At 37.6% G+C, this 15382-nt stretch overlaps 1 protein-coding gene across 2 annotated transcripts in view; it reads left to right on the top strand.

Annotated features, from left to right (window-relative positions):
• Positions 1-15382, top strand: part of LOC120539113 (lithostathine-1-beta-like) — a 75907-nt gene that overhangs the window by 43286 nt on the left and 17239 nt on the right. Inside the window, exon 8 of one of the 2 annotated variants that reach the window (XM_039768884.1) lies at positions 484-816. The exons of the other annotated variant lie outside the window; for it this stretch is intronic. Within the exon in view, the coding sequence (XP_039624818.1) occupies positions 484-629 (146 nt within the window). The 3' untranslated portion in view covers positions 630-816. Of the gene's footprint in view, positions 1-483; positions 817-15382 lie in introns of those variants that run through there. 2 annotated transcript variants of the gene reach the window in all.

Here is a 15382-nt window from a genome sequence, read left to right as displayed (position 1 = left end):
TCCACCACATTGAAATAAGGTGCATACATAATGGGCCAAAGGAATGCATTAAATTGTCTAAAGCCGTTATTTTACTAAACAAAAAATACAACTAAAATGACAAAAAGAATAAGAAAATAAAAGAGATAGCTAAAGAGACAACTCAGATTTGAATTTCTGTGTTGTACCCAACATAATCAATAGTTCAATCAATGAGATGTCAAAATTTCTTTAATCTGATAAAATTAATACTTATTAAAAGAAATGTAACTGCAAGTCAACAGACAACTTACCACAAAAAAAAAACCAGGAATAATGCATAAAAATATACAGTAAGTGTGTCAAATAAGTTAATGATGTTGGCTTCACAGTCTCTAAATTGTTTAATCCAAATATTTTGACTCAGAAGTGCAGAGAATTATCTCAGCAACATCAGGAATGAGTCAGGAGTGAATCAAATGTAATAATATTTGACTTGTGATTTAATGTTTTTGTTTTCTTTAGGATTCAGCCCACTTTTTTCTTGTGTTGTTGCACAACTTCATTTTGTGTCTAATAATTTGACCTGGGCTAATGCCCAGAACTACTGCAGGACTAACTACACTGACCTGGTAACTATTAAAAAGAAAATGAAACTCAGTCACTTTTAAACATCTCAGGAAAACAAGAATTTTGGATCGGGCTGAAACGTTACAATGACAACTGGCAGTGGTCAAATAAGGACGAAGTTACATATTCAAAGTGGAAAAGAGATTTCTTCTGCGCTTTTGTCCAGTCTGATGGCTCCTGGAATGATACAGTCTGTCATGAAAAATTTAACTTTCATGTGCTACAAAGGTAAAGTATCTATAATAAAAATGTCAACAGGATTGGCTCTACCATACAGTATAGGCAAAATAGGAGGATACCAAGGGTGGCAAAAGATTTTTGGGTCAGAGTGGCAGGCATTTTTTTTAACATTACAATCTCAACCTAGAAATACGGTGACTTTGCAGAACACCAAAAGGGAACCCCCCGCCTCCTCCAAAATAAGTGCCAGATGCTTGAGCCGGCAGTGAGTGATATTAATTAAATGATTTGGAAAACCTTTTGATTCAAACCAAAAAGTGACCTTTTCTTCAACTATTAATTTTATCTAAATATTTGTAATAGTAAATAATGTGGTCAAGTAAAGATATATTTATTGCAAAAAAATTACAACAAATAAAATTCTGAGACCTACAGTGCAGTTTTAATAACTGTATATAATTTAAACATTTATTACTTTACAACAGCTGTAAAGTGTGACCTTTGACAAGTTAAAAATTGAAGTATTTTAGGTTTGTAGCCTGATGGGTAGGATCACTGAGCAAGAATTATGAATATCACATGAAATAATAAGGTCAATGAAACCTTACACTGAATTCCTGCTCTCATGTATACTACTTGAATCTTAACAGAAACTAATAATATTAATTAAGCATACTTACAAGGTTCCTGGCATCTTAGTTTTATATAAAATCAAAGGGAATTGTGCTCAGATAAGGATGCACAGAAATAGTCTGGTTGATTCAGGCACCTCAGATATCACTGTAGGACAAATTAGCCTTGTGCTTTTTGCTGGGCTGAGCTAAACCAAGACCCTTCTACATTTCAATTATTACTTGTTAACTAGCTTTCTGCTTTCGATCTGTCAACAGTGTTAAACAAAATTAATTAACCTCTTTGCTGACTTTGCCATTCAGGGTGCCAGACCATTACAGATGGATCAACCATGTCAGAAAATGACTCAGGTAGCAGATCTTAAAAGTTCATTTATTTTATTTGTTCAGGAGTGCAGCAAAAGACACGCACTGAACCTTTTAATTTTGATATTCTAAGTGTAGGTCTTATCTTTATTGGCTTCCATTGAGAACTACATAAGACAAAATATCAGCAAGTCAAACATATACCTCACTGAAGTAGTTTATTATATATATTGTATATAAAATATAATTATAGAAATTATGTGATAATTATTTACTGTGTGCATATCTCTTATGTCTCATTGATACATAGCTCTCATGAAAAGAGAATATGCTTTAGTGTTTCAGTTAATGTATTAATGAATATATTCATCAAATTCTCATGATTCCAATCTGAAAAGGATACAATAGTACTGTTCTAAATATTGAGAAATAGTAGTATATCAAATATGTTAAAGCTTCCTTTAATGCAAAAGTTGTATTAACATCATTCTATTTAGACAAGAGATCTGCATACATTATAAATAGGAATTTGTCTGATTAAAATTATTTTTATTTGTGAAATAGAATTGTTAAGAGCGCAAGTTAAGCAATAAACAGTAACAACAGTTCACATTTAAGTTCAGTATTATTATTATAACCAGTTGGGGGAATCCCAAACAACAGTTCTGGGGGATAACGCATTAAAAGTAACAAATGTTTTGCAGTCAAATTACTTTTAAAGTAAATAAGTAACATAATGTAAAACATTTTATTGAAGCAAAAATAACTGCATTACTTAAGAAAACAGATATGCATATACTTATTTTTTAAATGTTTCCGGGGCACCATAATGCTGTATTTACACGAGGTGATAGAGCTTGTCAGGCGCACTGTGAGGTAAACATGCCATGGCTCCAAACACCACTTTTAACATGTCGCAGTGCTACTTAAATTGACTGCAAATCCCAGCAGCTCCAGGTGTACTACGCCATTCAGCAGCTTTGATTGTTGCTGCAGGGGTTGATGGGAGAAATAAGATATTGTGCAAAATTTAAAAGTGAATATTAAGAAGTAGGAGAATCACAATCATTTGGTGTTGTTTCATTTCAGACCTGCCTCACAATATGATCCTTTTCTGGTAGCCCAGTCATTTCAAGGAGAAACTATTCTTTACAACTACGTCTGAAAATGTTTGGCAAGATGTTGTTGAAAAAATGTCTAGCTCATCTGGATGTGGAGGCACTATGTGGAGCCTCATTCTTCTTTAGTTACCTGTCCTCTATCACACTTTAGAATCAACAAGTCCACATTTAGACTGTGCAGCTACTGGGCTCTTCCTCATCCTTAAATACTACCATCACATAGTCTGATCCCCACTCCATCTTGTTAGTAGCACAGGCCAATATGTAAGTGGATGAAGTTTTTGGAGCAAATAAGGCATTTTTTGCATTTTATTTCTACAAATATGAAATGCTTATACTTTTGTCATGTTGTTTATCTGCACCATCCTTTCCCTTCTTAATGCATGTTTCTCTGTGAGCCATCTAAAGTTTTAAGTTGGAAGGAAGTTGATAATGCATTCCTGTAAAACTGCATACACTAAAGAAATTATTTATGGACAATTATTTGGATATTTTAAAATGAAATACATATTTTATATGAAGTAAATTAAATTTTTTATTTGTCTACTTTTAATTCATTTTTTATCTGGCAATCTGGCAAATTTTGGTGAGTCTGGACAGGAACAAAATTTGACCACAGGCCATCCCCACTTATAAATACATTTAAAGTGAGCCTTTTTTTTGTTAAAAGTATTGATTTCTGGGTAACCAATAAGCGCCATTTTTCATTTTCCTACCTGCTATATCCAGTTCAAGTCTGGAGGAGCTCTGTCTGTCTAGAGCTGTGAAGCAATCACCCTCAGAGCCATGGACAGTGACAGGCTACAATAAACAACACTCAAAGAAGAGGTGGATATGAAAATTTGCAAAAATTAACAAATACTCAGGATTTGACATTAGGCTCTTAAATAAAATAGTGTTTTATTTTTAATTTACATCTAGCTTCTCTTTTCATTCCATCATTAAATACACCATCATTTAACACCTGATTTTTAAACCTGCTATTCGTAACTATCAAGTCACCATTACATTAATCTAGAAGCTTCATATATGAAAAAAGTATTTATTTGAATGTACTTATATTAAACTTGGTAACATCTCCTTTTTAACAGCACACCCCACATTTGTGACTATAGAAACAATACTATTGACTAAAGCACTTTGAAGCAGGAAGGTAACCCATTAAATATTTCTTAGTAAAAAATTATTTAAATTAATAACCGCACACTATGATGGCATTTTATAAATTCCCAAATTAAGTGTTTTTTCTGAACAAGTGACCCCAGGCTGATATATGATTATTGTGATAATTGTAAGAGTTTGCCAAAATACAAATACAGCCCAGTGTAGAACTTTAGCAGCTATGGTTTGGAGTGTTCACAAATATCTCAGATGCATTGCCATAACTGCAGTGCAATAATTTTTATGCAACTATTTGTATTATCCTGCATGTACAGAGTTTCAGCACCAGGTGCTGTGCCATGGGAACCCATAACTTTTTCAGATGATTGCTTTGGGCCATATTTAAACTCTAATCAGCTGTATACAAGTAAAGGTCAGTCCTGTCCACACTCCTAATGTCCCATCATCTACAAATAAATGCAGAAAAAAGGATGAGAATGAAAAGTTTTATTAATAAGTTGATAATATTTAATATTAATATTTCATATTTTCTTTAGCATAGTGCATTAGATATCTTTATGTCCACCTTCCTTTCTGTCTCACAATCTTGAAGTGACAGATATGCCAGTAAAGTAGACGTGAATTGCTGATTAGTGCAGGAGACAAGCATTGTTTTGCATAAGAATGGGGCGTCTCTTTTCTGTTTGAAGACAGCCTAAAGAAAAATGTATTTAGAAAGCAGACAAACATCAATAAAGCTTCACATAAACTTTCATTCAGGGAGCTAGAGTTAATGTTATGTCTGGTTTTATAATAGTGTTACAAGACATTGTGACCTGTTTGAAAAAGCATTAAGCAATACAATATTATCTAAATAAATAATTTTTTTAATGAAATATTATTCAGTTTGTGAGTAATTGTGAGTTTGCATGTTCTCCCCATGACTGCGTGGGTTTCCTCCGGGTACTCCGGTTTCCTCCCACAGTCTAAAGACATGCAGGTTAGGTGCATTGGCAATTCTAAATTGTGCCTAGTGTGTGCCACCCTGCCCGGGGTCTGTTTCCTGCCTTGCGCCCTGTGTTGGCTGAGATTGGCTCCAGAAGACCACCGTGACCCTGTAGTTAGGATATAGCGGGTTGGATAATGGATGGATGGATGGATGAGTAATTGTGCCCTACTGCTTCAATATTACTTTTAGAGGTAATAAAATATGCTCTGTTAGTTGCTCTATGTGCTATGTTTATCTGTGTACCTATGTACACCTAAAAATTAGAAAAAAGCACAATAGGTCAATAAAAATCATTTTAGAGATATTTTTGTTGTGTTGTCACAAAGGCACAAACAAGCTGTCACCCTGCAGGGCTGATGGCCTTCTCCAGGATCCCGAGCTTTTCTTGGATAGGAGGAATGTGATGTCATAATACTTCCTGTGACTCACTGACTTTGATTATATCATATTACTTGTACTGTATACAGTAATAATAATAATAATAATATGTTTTATTTGTATAATAATATGTTTTATTTGTCTCACACATTCCATTGCTTAAGTATAAAATTGCACAAAAAAAATGTAGAACGGTGGACATAATTGATCATAACTATGAATAATGCTTTTATAGGAGCTGTAGGAGGAAGGATATACAGTAAGTGATGACATCAAACTTGTTTAACCAATCGTCTGTACTTATGGTCACCAAACATAAACAAAGCTGAGATCAAATAAATCAAGAAATATCAACAGCGTGTTGCTACATGCTGTAATGGACATACTTAATTTTGATTAAAAAAATAATCTTCAAAACTCCTCCTAAAACTGTTTCTTAATCTTGTGATGCATTAAAATAACAAATATTTAATATAGACAATATTAATCCATAACATTGTGCTTTCATGCCTTTTAGTGGTTTTATTTGTCATAAATGCAGTTACATTCTGTATTCTCTATTTACAGAAACTAATAACATCAATGAGAGGTATTTCTGGATAAATGAGCGCATGATGTGGAGCAAAGCTCAGAACTACTGCCGAGTGAACTACACAGACCTGGTCAGTATAAGAAATGAAAGTGAAAATGAGGTGATAAAAACAAATTACAGGGTACTCCCTTCTGGATTGGTCTGTTCAATAACCCTTGGAAATGGTCTGATGGAGGGAATTCAACATTTCGAAACTGGAGCGTTGACAATCCAAATAATTTTAAAAATAATGAAAAGTGTGTGGAAATTAACTTTAAAGGAAATGCATGGAATGATGCTGACTGTAATTCACAAAAGTCATTTTTCTGCAACAGTAAGGATATCATTTATCTCTTGTGTTAGAAAAGATACTTCTCAATCAAAAGTAAGTTTAATATTTAATTAAAATAGTTAATATGTAAATTTGTGCAAAATGTTTCTTAGGCTCATGTGGACCCCCATCACAACAGTATGTGTCACAACAGCTAACATGGAGTGGCGCTCTGAACTACTGCAAAGTGAACTGCTCAGGTACCCTGATTACTGTTAAGAATGAAGCCATGAATAAGAACTTGAGTAACTGCTGTCCCAACTCTTGGATTGGTCTTCGGCATGAATATGATAACTGGAATTGGTCCAATTCAGACCCAGTCACCTACACAAACTGGAAGCGTACCTTTTCCTGTGCTGTGCTCCAGTCAGATGGCTCTTGGAATGACTCAGACTGCAATGCACTGAATCCTTTCCTGTGCTACAATGGTGAGAGTGATTTAATTTTAAATAATGTTAAATAACGGTACAATACTGAATGCTGAAAACAAGGCAACACAATTATAACATTTAGATTTTTTTACTCTACCTTTTTACAAATCTGCATTAACAAATCAAGCATGTAGCATTTTTGTTTTGTAGAAAACTGATTTATAAATATGAGAAATTTCAATATTAATTTTCAACTAATCAGCTTACTCTTAAAGTCAGATTTATTGAGGTCCTCTTAAGCACTCCATTAAATTTTAAATGGGCATTTTTCAGTTTTTAACATTTATTTTATTTATTAAGGTGAATTATTTATTCATTTTTTGTTCTCAAGGCACATCTGCCCTTGAACATTTAACAAATATCAATTTTGATTTATGTCCAAGTCCTTCACTAACAGAATAGGAGATATCCCCAAGTAAATTGTAAAGAAAAGCACTTACAGAGTTCTTTTTTTTAAGTGAATATTTTTACCATCTTACTGTAATATTTTTATGGCACACACCAATTTTTTTGCCATCTCAAATGCTGTTGTGGGAAGTGCAGGATCTCTGCTTCTGTCCACACAGGGATGCCAAATAAATATAAGAAAATGTGCATGATATGAGAAAAACAAATGATTAATTGATGTTAATCAATCAACTATCAGCATTGCCTTTGGCAATGCCAGCAATCAATCAAATAATTTGGTAAGGCTCCCACTTTATTTTCCTTACGTTTTTGTATAGGAGGGGTGTCCGGCCATTAGACTTACATTAACATAACTGAAGCTTTTAAGAAACAAAATAATAAATTTTTTTGATAAACACAAGGACAATAGAAATATAACTGCATATAAATGACATAAGACAGACACGACAGACAAACATATAACACAGAAGAAGCTAGCTGTTTACTGACTATTTAAAGTTGTAACTTATCTTACACAAATATACAGTCTTAAAATACCAAGTCTGATGTTGTGTGGAGTTGTTGCTCTGAGTTCAAGTGGATGACTCTTTTGTGTTGGAGGTCACTCTTTGTCTTTGCTACATGGCTCTTTGTCCTTTGTGTGTGGTATGGGGTAATACTGTCTTTCCCAGCTTGCTGTAACTTCAAAGGGAAAAGCAATACAATGCTTCTCAGTCTTTTTCAAATAAACTCAGTCACTGGCACAGAGCTTGGCTTAGCAGAATGAATCTTGGAGTGTGTTCATGGCATCCAGACTCTATGGAGAGTAACTTTCAGGATGAAGAAAGTTTGTGAGCTTTTTTGCTCCACAGATAGTGAGTGTCTTCTTACCCTAAAGATGGTGGCTCATCCGCTTTCAGCTCACAAAGATAACAGATTGCCAGTTTTCAGCTCATGCAAAGAGAATGAATCGTCAGATTTTAGCTTCCACAAAGAGAACAGATCATCAGCTTTCAGCTCTTCAAAACAGACAGAAGAGATGAATGCTGAAGGTTTTGAAGAAAGCTTTGACCTCTGCTGATTGGATCAAAGTAACTTCCAGTTACAAATCCAGTGCTCGCTTATAGGTGCCTTCAGCCAGAGTTCAATTATAACCCTAAAATGAATGTCCATCTGAGTTCTGTTTTCTCTGAAGGTGTCTCTGAAGAGGTGTCAGCTCAACTCTGATGTACACCTTTGTTATCAGATGATATACAGAGTTGACCAAACTGTTGGTGTGCGCTGCAGCTCAGCCATTCACTCAGGAGGAGGGTGGGAGTACAAGCTGGATTTCTGCATCCCTGTTACATCTGCTGTCTTAGCAGGCCTTGTGTGCCACAGAAAGCCTAGCAAAACAGGCTAAATGGATGGATTAATAAATTGTTCTTTGTTTTCTTTCCTGTAGTAAACAAATTGCTGAAATGTGAAGTAAAGCAGGTGCTGGCACTGGCAACATTCACTGTCTGGTCAAAAAAGAAAGCTGGCAAGGCAGCAGTATAACTTATTTTTGTGAACTAGGAGCCATAGAAGAAAAATACAGCAGTAACTACTCAAAGAGCAGTCTGAGTGAAGGCACACAAGACTTACTCAAGATACCAGAGGCCTTTTGTATAAAACCTTGCTTAGATTCCATACTAAAATTTTGTTTATGCTTGAAAGGCAAAAATGGCATATGATTTATAAAACTAAACCTATGACTGGTGCCACACCAAGTTCCTTGTAAATTTCCAATCAATTTGAAACTATGCACACATGCTTGTCCATTTAGCTACACCCTGTCACTTTCCTCCAGTAACCACTTATGGCTTAAAAAATGCTTTCTTTGAATATTTATGATTTAATCACCATATACATTTGGCAATGTTCCTGAGTGACGTTCTTACTACAAAGAAGAGAAAAGGCAGAAACAAAACAGAAGTGAATGTGAACTTGAGGTATTACTGGCTGAAGTGGAGAGCTGCAAAGCATATTTTTGCTGTTCTCCATGTAGAAGTCACAAATAAAAGAAAATAACAAGAGTGGGAGCAGCTGGGTGAAGAGAAAAATAACTATGTGCTATCATGCAACTTTTACGAAAGGAAACACAGTGTGAATTTGTTCAGGTTGTATGCACAGAACTGCGAGATTTTAAAAACATTCTCACTGAACTGGTAAAAAACTAAAATAATTTTGCCAAGCAAATATCAATGTTTGGCACGTCTCTGTACAAATGACATCTTTGAATTGCTATTACAATATGATAAACCTTTGTGGGGCTGTATAGCAGTGTGCCTTGCAATAAGTTCAAACACCACCATCTGATATTTAATGAACCAATGGTTTGTTCTGTCACTGACTGTCTGCCGAGGTGTCTTTCATCATATCTCCTCTTGTGTGGTGTTTGTGGGTTGGTGAGTGTTGTAATGAGCCAGGCTCTAAGAAGTTATCCACTATCACCATAAACAAAGATTATACAAGTTTTGCTGTGTGCTGTATAACATAATTGGCTATGGCAGCACTATCTGTTTTGGAGGATATCGCCAATGGCAGGCTACACAAGGAGTTTTCAGGGATTGCAATGATTTTTTTAGTTCATGATAATGACTGGCTTATAAACCTGTTTAGACTTCTAGAGCCATCCACTTGGATTTGTGTCCTGAATTGCAGCCTACATTATAGAGACCATCACACAGAAATCACACAACCCTGTTCTGGTTTTAACAACTGTAGGATATTTGGCAATGGGTGCTTTTTAGCGTAAACTGGCTAACCAGTTTGAAATCTAGCAGTCATTCCTAACCATGTTCTGTCATCTGTCTGGCTACTCTGACGCATCCAATTACCTTATGGTCAGAGTGAGCAGGTCTGGATCAAAAGGCAATTTGTAGTGATTGCTGATTCTCCTAATGTAATTAGTGTAATTAACTGCACACATGTTGTCATAAAGGACCCACAAAATAAATTTGATTTTCTAAACATTCAATCAATACAAAACTAGAGGGTCATGTTGTGTGTGATGCTTGGCTTCTTGGTAATGCTGCCAATGCCAGTTTTGTCACATAGCATACAAAACACCCTTTTTATAGACAAAATAGCTATACACTAAGGCAATTAACATTACGTGTAATAGCATTAGGTGCTATTACCAACACTGAAGATAGCCGGATTGAGAGAGATTCAGTAAACTGGAATATAATTAGTTCAAGGACATCAGAATGTTACTGATGTGTCATTGAAATGAGCAAGAAAATTAGACCTTTTCTTCACTTCATTATCCTGCCGTCTGAAGTTGCTAAAATGTCAACACCAGGATAAAATCTGCGTAGGACTTAAGCATGGTTGAAATCTGCCATAAGATTTGCCAGTTTTATGCCAAGTTTTATAAATCCTGACTTTTGCACAAGAAATGGCTTATATTGTACATGTTTCTGAGCCTAAGCACATTTTATACATGAAGCCCCAACAAGAGAGCCTGACCCTTGTCTGATAGATAGATAGATAGATAGATAGATAGATAGATAGATAGATAGATAGATAGATAGATAAGGAATTATATACAAGATAGATAAATGTATTACTAAAGAACTACGTATGTACAGCTATAGACAGATTGATAGTACTTTATTTGTCCCAAGGGGAAATTTAGCTATTCACAGAAGCTCAAGAAATATCATAACAAACAAAAACAATACCCTCAATCAAATTACAAAAAGCCCTTCCTTATATAGTACCTCTGTGTTATGCGACCAATCCAGTGTGTCATTGATTTGGACCCCCAAGTACTTGTAGCAGTCCACTACCTCCACATCCCCTCCTTGAACAGTGTCTAGGCACAGAGGTTCTATATGGTGTAGTAAAAGACAATAAGCAGTTCCTTGGTTTTGTTTATATTAAGTTGAAGACAACTCTGTCTGCACCAAGTTCTCCACCAGACTTCTATATTCTGTCTTATCCCCCTTGTCAATACACCCCATTAGTGCACAATCATTTATCTCATGATCTGTTATTATATTTGTAGTCTGAGATGTACAGGATGAAGAGGAGAGGAGACAGGACTGGCCCTTGTGATGCTATAGTGTTGCTTACATCTGCTTAAGAGACTTAGTCCTTAAGCCTCCTAAACTGTGGTCTTCCTGACAGATAGTTTATTTTCTCTGATACCTTAGTCAAAAGTCAAAGTCAAAGCGAACTTTATTGTCATCTCAACCATGTACAAGTATACAGATAGACGAAATTGCAATGCTCAGGGTCCACAGTGTAACAACATGAAGTGCAAATAAAAATTTAAATTAAATTAAAAATTTAGAATTAAAATTAAAGTTTACATTTAAAATTAAAATTAAAACACAAACAAGATATTGTGCAAAGACAAGATTGATCAAATGTATGGTATTATGCAATCTAGATACATAAATATAGTCAATAAATATGTAATATAATAAATAAATAATAGATATAGATAATACAGAAATTATCAGTGTATGATAATAATTATTTAAAACATGTGTAAACAATGACAGGTCAGAATGTTTCAAAGAATGTCAAAGTGCAGTGTGCAAAATACTTAAAGGTTCAGTTTCAGTTCTTTTCTACATGCGCACTAGTCTTAACAGGAAAGTGGCTTGCATGTATAAAAGTTCTGTTTTTAGAGGTGGTTGAGGCAGTGTGGAAGATCCCAGGGGGCAGCATGGTGTTAAGGAGTCTGACAGCTTGGGGGTCAAAACTATCCTGCAGCCTGGCAGATCTGGCTCTGATGCTGCAGTATCTTCTCTTGGATGGCAGAAATGTGAAAAGTCCATGTGAGAGGTGTAAAGGGTCCTGCATAGCAGGCCTTGCGGACACTGCGTTTGTAAAATATGTCCTGTGGTGAAGGGAGAGGCACCCCAATAATGTTCTCTGCTGTCTTCACTATCCTTTGCAGGCGCTTGCGGTAGGATATGTTGCAGTTGCCATACCAGACAGTGATGCAACTGGTGAAAACACTCTCAATGGTGCCTCTGTAGAACATGGTGAGGATGGAAGGGGGAAGACATGCTCGCTTCAGCCACCTCAGGAAGTGTAGTCTCTGCTGGGTTTTCTTGATTAGTGATGAGGTGTTATGCATTCATGTAAGTTCCTCAATTATGTGCACACCGAGGAACTTGCTACTCCTAACAGTCTCCACATCTAAACTGTTGATGCTGCGTAGGTTGTGGGCAGGATGTGAATTTCTGTTGTCCACAATTCTCTCTTTTGTCTTGTCGACGTTGGGAGGTAGATTGTTGTCTTCACACCATGATGACAGTCATTCTACCTCATCTCTGTATGCTTTTTTATCATCCCTGCTTATCAATCCCAGCACTGTCGTATCATCCATAGACTTGATGATGTGGTTGGTGTTGGCTGTGTAATTATGAGTCAGCAGGGTGAAGAGCAGTGGACTAAGCACGCAGCCCTGCGGTGCTCCAATGTTCAGTGTGATGCTGGAAGTGTTGCAGCCCATCCAAACTGACTCCAAGATCCAACTGCAGAGGGTGGTGTTCAGGCCCAACCTGCTCAGTTTTACAACCAACTTTTGAGGAATGATTGTGTTGAAGGCGGAGCTAAAATCTATGAATAGCATCCTGACATATGTGTCTTTTTTATCTAGATGTGTCAGGGAGAGGAACATATGGCATCCTCAGTTGACCTGTTTGAGCAGTATGCAAACTGAAGAGGGTCAACGGAGGCAGGGAGATTAGTCTTTATGTGTGACATGACTAACCTTTCGAAGCACTTCATGAAGATTGGCATGAGTGCAACTGGTCGGTAGTCATTCAAGCCTGTCACTTATGACTTCTTCGGCACTGGTGTGATGGTGGTCGACATGAAGCATGTTGGGACTGACAACTGGCTCAGAGATGTGTTGAAGATGTCTGTGTGGACACCAGCCATTTGACTGGTGCATTCTTTGACCACATGGCCAGATATGCTGTCAGGTCCTGCAGCCTTGCGTGGATTGACTCTGGATAGAGTCCTCCTCATGTCATTTGTGGAGAGACAAAGTACCTGGTCAGTGGAGGGACGTGTTGCTTTTCTCGCAGGCTTTTTGTTCTGCACCTCAAACCGTGTGAAGAAGTTGTTCAGCTCATCTGGTAGAAAGGTATTACTGTCACTGCTGTGTGGGTTGGGCTTGTAGTTTGTAATTGTCTGAACGCCCTGCCACATATGACGTGTGTTGCTGGTACTGCTGAAGTGTTTGTTAATCCTCTACATGTAAGCCTGCTTAGCTCTCCTCATAGAGTGAGACAGGTTAGCTCTGGCCACCCTGAGGGCAGCCTTGTCTCCAGATCTGAAGGCTGCATTTCTGATCTTGAGCACCATGCACACTGTTCTCATCATCCAGGGCTTTAGGTTGGCTCTTGTGGTCACATCATTGGTAACAGTAACATCCTCCATGCATTTGGAGATGTAGCCAGTCACAGAGTCTGTGTACTCATGGAGTCACCATCCATAGCAGCTTCCCTGAAAATCTCCCAGTCTGTCAATTTGAAGCAGTCTTTGACAGCTGAAACAGCACCAACCTGCCACACTCTGATGTTCTTGGGGGCTGGTTTAGTGTGCTTCAGCAAGGGACTTGTATGCAGGAACCATAAACACACTGATATGGTCTGAGCAGCTGAGGTGGGGGTGGGGTAGGGCCTTGTAAGCATCAGGAGCACTTGTGTAAACATTGTCCAGACAGCTTCCTCCTCTAGTAGCAAAGTTCACATTCTAGAAGAATTTTGGGAGAACTGACTTTAAGTTGGCATGATTGAAGTCTCTAGCAATAATGAATAATGCCTCGGGGTGCGTTGTTTGCAGTTTGCTGATGGTCTTGTAGAGTTCCGCTAGTGCCTGGTTAGCATTTGCGCTAGGCGGGAGGTAGACGGCAACCACCAGCATGCAGCTGTATTCCCTCAGCAGGTAGAAAGGCTGGCACCATACACATAAAACCTCTATCAGTGGGGATCTGTGTTGCGCAACTGCAGCAGCGTTCGTACACCAATCTCTGTTCACATAAACACACAGTCCCCCCCGTCGGTCTTACCGGACAAAGAGGCGTCTCTGTCCGCTAGAAGGATGGTCAGTCCGCCTAGCTGGATGGCCGAGTCCAATGTTTTCCTGGAGCCATGTCTCAGTGAAAATAAAGATGCAACAATCTCTCATTTCCCACTGCTTGGCCCGCTGCAGCTTTAAGTAATCCAGTTTATTGTCTAGCAATCGGACATTCGCGAGCAGAATGGATGGTATTGCAGCTCTGGTAGGGTTAGTTTTTAGCCTTCTGCTAATACCACCACATTTCTGCTTCTGATCGCTGCGCTTGTGTTTCAGCCAGCTCTGCTTCTCAGGCTGCCAAAGTAAGCAAAGGCTGTGGAGCATCTCTGTCACCTCGCTGGATATTTTGGTGCAGTTTCTTCGGAAATCGAGCAGGATTTGCTGCTAGTAAATGTATGTCTGCGTATCACTATCACTTAACTCTACTTCTTTTGTTATACTAGTTGACAAAGACGAACAAAGATTAACACCAAACACTGCAAACTCGGGAGCTCTGTAAGCCTAAATATCCCTGAGCTCGACCCTTGAAAGTGTTGGCTGGATATGATATTGAAAACGCCTGAAAAGTTAAATGCTGGTGTTAAGCCTTTTGAAGCAGATAGACAATTGAATCTTCCTCTCCAATCTTTGACAAGTGAAGTGGGTCCAAGTAGTGTTCACAAGACTCATATAGTCCAAGACCAGCCCATCAAAGTTCTTCGTGATGTGGGGCATGAGAGCCCCTGCTCTGTAGTTGTTACGTGAAGACATGCCTGCCTTATTTGGAAGTGGAACAATACAAGATGTATTGCACAGCAGCAGCAGCACTTTCTAGAGCCTTAGTGACAGGCCGAAACAAATAACAGATAATACCCCAATGTTAGGCATGCACAGGCCTTAAGTAGTCATGGACTAATTCCATCTGGTACTATAGTTTTTTCCTGCGTGTAGGCTCCTCGGTTTTCTCCTCACTTGGCCATCAGTTATGGACAAGCCATACTTATGATAAGAGGTGGACTCATCGCTGGCTATACAAGTTGAAGTGGAAGGAGTAAAATATGTTCAGGGAGTTGTTGATATAGTAGACAAAGTTTGGGGAGATTGTTTCCTACAAGAAAGTGGTGGTGGAAGGAAGGAAAGCTCTGAATTCAAATACTTATTCATGTTGTTTGCCTTAAATGTACTTTTCAGTTTCCATGATCTTTTAAGTATTTTAAAACCTCAGGAAATAACTTTACTGTGCATACAGTTTTGTTTTATGAGGACTACATTTATGGGTAATTCTGTCCTTATG

This window comes from Polypterus senegalus, chromosome 11 (genome assembly GCF_016835505.1).
Source record: "Polypterus senegalus isolate Bchr_013 chromosome 11, ASM1683550v1, whole genome shotgun sequence".
Classification (NCBI taxonomy): domain Eukaryota; kingdom Metazoa; phylum Chordata; class Cladistia; order Polypteriformes; family Polypteridae; genus Polypterus; species Polypterus senegalus.
The sequence above is the reverse complement of the archived record's forward strand: the minus strand, read 5'-3'. Positions and strand labels throughout refer to the sequence as shown.